A 3,619-nucleotide genomic window follows, 5' to 3' on the forward strand; every position below is an offset into this window, starting at 1 on the left:
TTTCAGGTTTTGGGAAGGCTTCAGAGTGGGTAGAACTAAGAGGAGGCACTCTGAATGGGAAGAAGCACTGACACAGGAGGGAGGGAAGAGCCTTCCTGAGGCAGGACTGTTTGGCAGAAGCAGGCCGGACGGCCATGTTGGGACTACACTTGCAGTCATGACCTGTGCCTGGCATCAGGGAGAGCTGGGGTTGGTTGTGTGCCTACCCAATGTTTCTTTTGGTGTAGCCCTGGCTGTCCTGAAACTCACCTTTTAGACCAGGATGGCCTCGAACTTAGATTTGTCTTTGCCTCCCTGAAGGCTGGGCTTAGTCTCACACCAGGTATCTTCACAAACTCCCAAAAACAAAACTTAATTATGCACGCAGGTAAAGGGGAGTTGCATATGAATTCTGGTGCCTGGAGAAGCATCTGAAGTCCTGGAGCAAGAGTTACAGATATGGGCCTAATTCAAGTGCTAGGGACAAAACCAGGTCAAGAGAAGGAACTTTTCATGGGTTCTTCAAGGTTCCAAAGCAGCAGCCACTGGTCCCACTCTGCACAGGGAAGCAATGCAGTCAGAGGGTCACCCATTCCTTTGATGTGGGACCAATGGACTTAATGGGAAAAAGAATCTATAGACCAGATGTCCTCTTATGGCCTTCAAACGTATAGACTTGGGCTTTGTATTACCCACACAAAGCAATTTTTGACAGGGTTTGACTTTGAAGCCTGCATTGGTCTGGAATTCACATGTATCTTCTAAGTGCCATTCACATACTGCTATCCCTGAAAGTACTCTGGGCCATGTGTAGTGTCTACAAGGGGCCAGAGGCAAGTCCCTCAGAGGTAGCAATTGTAGGTGACAGGATAGTCCCAGGAAGCTTCAGGCCTGTGCCCTTTCAAGATTGGGCACCTTGATGATGCTGTGTTGGCCGCACCCCCACGATCCACCAAAGCATAACCCTGTCCCCACCTAAAGCAAGCTCACTGTGGGGCGTGGTTGGCCTCATTTCCACCTAGCAGAGGCTTAGAGCCAGCAGGATAAAGAGCTCAACCAGGTCCCCAGGCTTGGATTATATTCATGTCTGGAATTCTTAGGCCTGAGACAGCACCCTGGAGTCCAGAAAAAGACTGCGGCAGGGCTCAGGCTATGTCCTAGATAAATCATAGTGGGGTTGAAGCTAATCTAATGGGATACACACCTATGGAAAGATGCCACCGAGCAAGGCTGACAGGCAGGTATGCAGGGCTAGCGTGTTGTTAGGGACGGGACTAACTGGGACCTCTCCAGGGACACAGAAGCAAACAAGCAAGGACAGTCTCAAGTTTTTATTCAGTGGGTCTCTGTGTCTAGAAGAAGGTGTTGGGCCTCTTGGTGGTGAAGCGTGGCTTGTGCTGGCGCCGCAACACACGGTGGGGCAGTGGGAATTTGATCTTGGAGTCCTGTGGGGAGGGAAGCAATCAGTATCCAGAGACTGTCCGTGTGCAACCACCCCCTGCAGCCCTGCGTCAGCCCCACACTCGGGGTCACTCACATGGAACTGCTTGACAGCTGGCCGGCGGCACTTGCCAGCTGCAATCTCTTCCACCTTCATGATCTGGATGGAGTGGGCACGGGCACGGTGTCGGGCACCCATGTCTCGGTCTGTGGAAAGAAAGAAAATCAGCCCCAGCCACCCAGAATGCCCCCAGGGCTGTAGAGCCTACTGATTCACTCTGGGGGGCACTGCACAGCCCCCCAAAGGCGACGAAGCCCCTTTGCTGTGTGCACCACTATTTAAACAGCCGCTACAGGCAGCGACAGTTCTTGGGTTGGGTGCCAGGGATTGGAAAAGGGTTGGAGACTCACAGCACTGTGTGACTGCACCAGCAGTGGTCAGGTCCCTGTACTCCCGGTACATGTTGTGTGTGCCACTGCGGGAGTCATAGCGCAGCCAGATGCCGAAGTTCTTCACACGCAGGGGTGACTTCTCAAACACCTGTGGGGAGTAGGGAGGACATGAGGAGTGCTGCCCTGGTTCTGATGGTACCCAGCGACCGGCAGGCATACTGTGGGGCCCCAGACCTCACCTGTCCGCAGTACACAATCTCCCCGGATGACTTCTTCATCTTCTTCAGCTGCGACACAAAGTACCAGAAGCGGGATTTGGCCACCACGTGGTTGGGTGCAAAGATTCGCATGCGGTACAGTGGTGGTGTGTGGCATTTTGGGGTTGGCAAGCAGCGCCCCACCACCTTGTATTCCCGAAGCTGAAAAACATGTTAAGAGAGAAAGTTGTCTATGTAGGGGAGGGGTGTGGAAGCCGAGCCGGCCTGAGATCCAGTCCTCCCACAGGCAGGGGTGTCCAAAGCTGGGCTCATACACTCGAACCCTGTGTGAGGCAAGTCAGAATGCTTGTGCTCCGCTACGAAGCTGCCTCAGGTTCTTCAGTTCCAGGGTCTACATGTGGCAGGCTGCTCTGCTCTCCCTGAAACTCCAGGCCAAGATGGCAATGGCGGCTCATGTCTTTGATCCCAGAGCAGGAAAAAGGCCGTCTGTTCTACAGAGAAACTGTCTCTGGATGGGGACCAATTGATGATTCCGGACTAGCTTTTCACCAAGAGTCCGAAGGATTGTGTCCAACACACCAGAGCCAGTATGAGATCCGGCACCCTAGGCTACCGTCAGCCAGCCTTTAGAACTATCAAGTACCGAGATAAATGGCAGCAGGCTCGGTGTAGCCAGCGCTGGGGGGACAGGCCGCAACGCTTACCAAATGCTCTCTAAACCTAAGGCGGGCCGCGTGTTCACTCGAGTCTAAATAGACCAGGTTAGCTTTAAACCTCATAAGAGACTACAAAGAACCAGCCAGGCAGTGGTGGCGCACGCCTTTAATCCCAGCACTCAGGAGGCAGAGGCAGGCGGATTTCTGAGTTCCAGGCCAGCCTGGTATACAGAGTGAGTTCCAGGACAGCCAAGGCTACACAGAGAAGCCATGTCTCGAAGAAAGAAAGACTAAAGGACCACGGGGCTAGATTTGACAATGAAAAGGAGTATAACGCTGACATACACGAAAAGGCGGAGGGCCTTCCGGTGCACCCCGATCTAACCCGCTCCGTCCCCGGCCGCCCAGCACGCGGCGGCCGCCATGTTGGCCGCAAGGAGGCTGTGGGCGAGGAGAGCTGCCCGGGACCGCTGAGGGACCCTCGCGACGAACGCGCCACCACCCCGGAGGACACAGCCAACCTGAGCGGCCCTGCCGCCAACGCCGCACCTTTCGCCCCGCCGCGGCCTCCTTACCGTGCCCGAGGCCTTCATGGCACTGCGCGCTCCTTCACCGCCAGTCACAAAAGGAAGTGTTGCCTTTCGCGCAGGCTCTCACCATGGTCTCTGACGGAAGTCCCGCCCTCCTGATGCCGTGCTTCCATTGGGTACAGGTAGTAGCGGTCTAAGTTCTTTGCTTTTTTATTGGGTACCGATCAGCTACGTATAAGTCCCGCCTCTCTTCACCGAGACTACAGTTCCCAGGGAGCAACGCGACGGGCTTTTACAAGTTTCTCCCGGGACACGCCCCATCGTCGTGCGCGAGGGATCCTGGGAGTGTACGTGTAATCGTGGTTCCTAGTTAGACTCCGGATTTTTAATTCTCTCAGTCTCT

At 54.7% G+C, this 3,619-nt stretch overlaps 1 protein-coding gene and 1 non-coding gene across 2 annotated transcripts; both read right to left on the reverse strand.

Moving 5' to 3' along the window:
* Window positions 1-1,295: 1,295 nt before the first annotated feature.
* Rpl18a (ribosomal protein L18a) lies at window positions 1,296-3,350 on the reverse strand. Its single transcript, XM_021170578.2, has 5 exons — window positions 3,262-3,350; window positions 2,052-2,231; window positions 1,831-1,960; window positions 1,517-1,626; window positions 1,296-1,424 (listed from the first exon to the last, which is right to left on the reverse strand). Exons 1-5 carry the CDS (start codon window positions 3,277-3,279, stop codon window positions 1,332-1,334), a joined length of 531 nt encoding a protein of 176 aa, XP_021026237.1. The 5' UTR covers window positions 3,280-3,350; the 3' UTR covers window positions 1,296-1,331.
* LOC115031787 lies at window positions 1,674-1,804 on the reverse strand. The gene has a single exon (XR_003837449.1). It is a non-coding gene; the product is annotated as a small nucleolar RNA SNORA68 (small nucleolar RNA).
* Window positions 3,351-3,619: the final 269 nt, after the last annotated feature.

Source organism: Mus caroli, chromosome 8 (assembly GCF_900094665.2).
Source record: "Mus caroli chromosome 8, CAROLI_EIJ_v1.1, whole genome shotgun sequence".
NCBI lineage: Eukaryota > Metazoa > Chordata > Mammalia > Rodentia > Muridae > Mus > Mus caroli.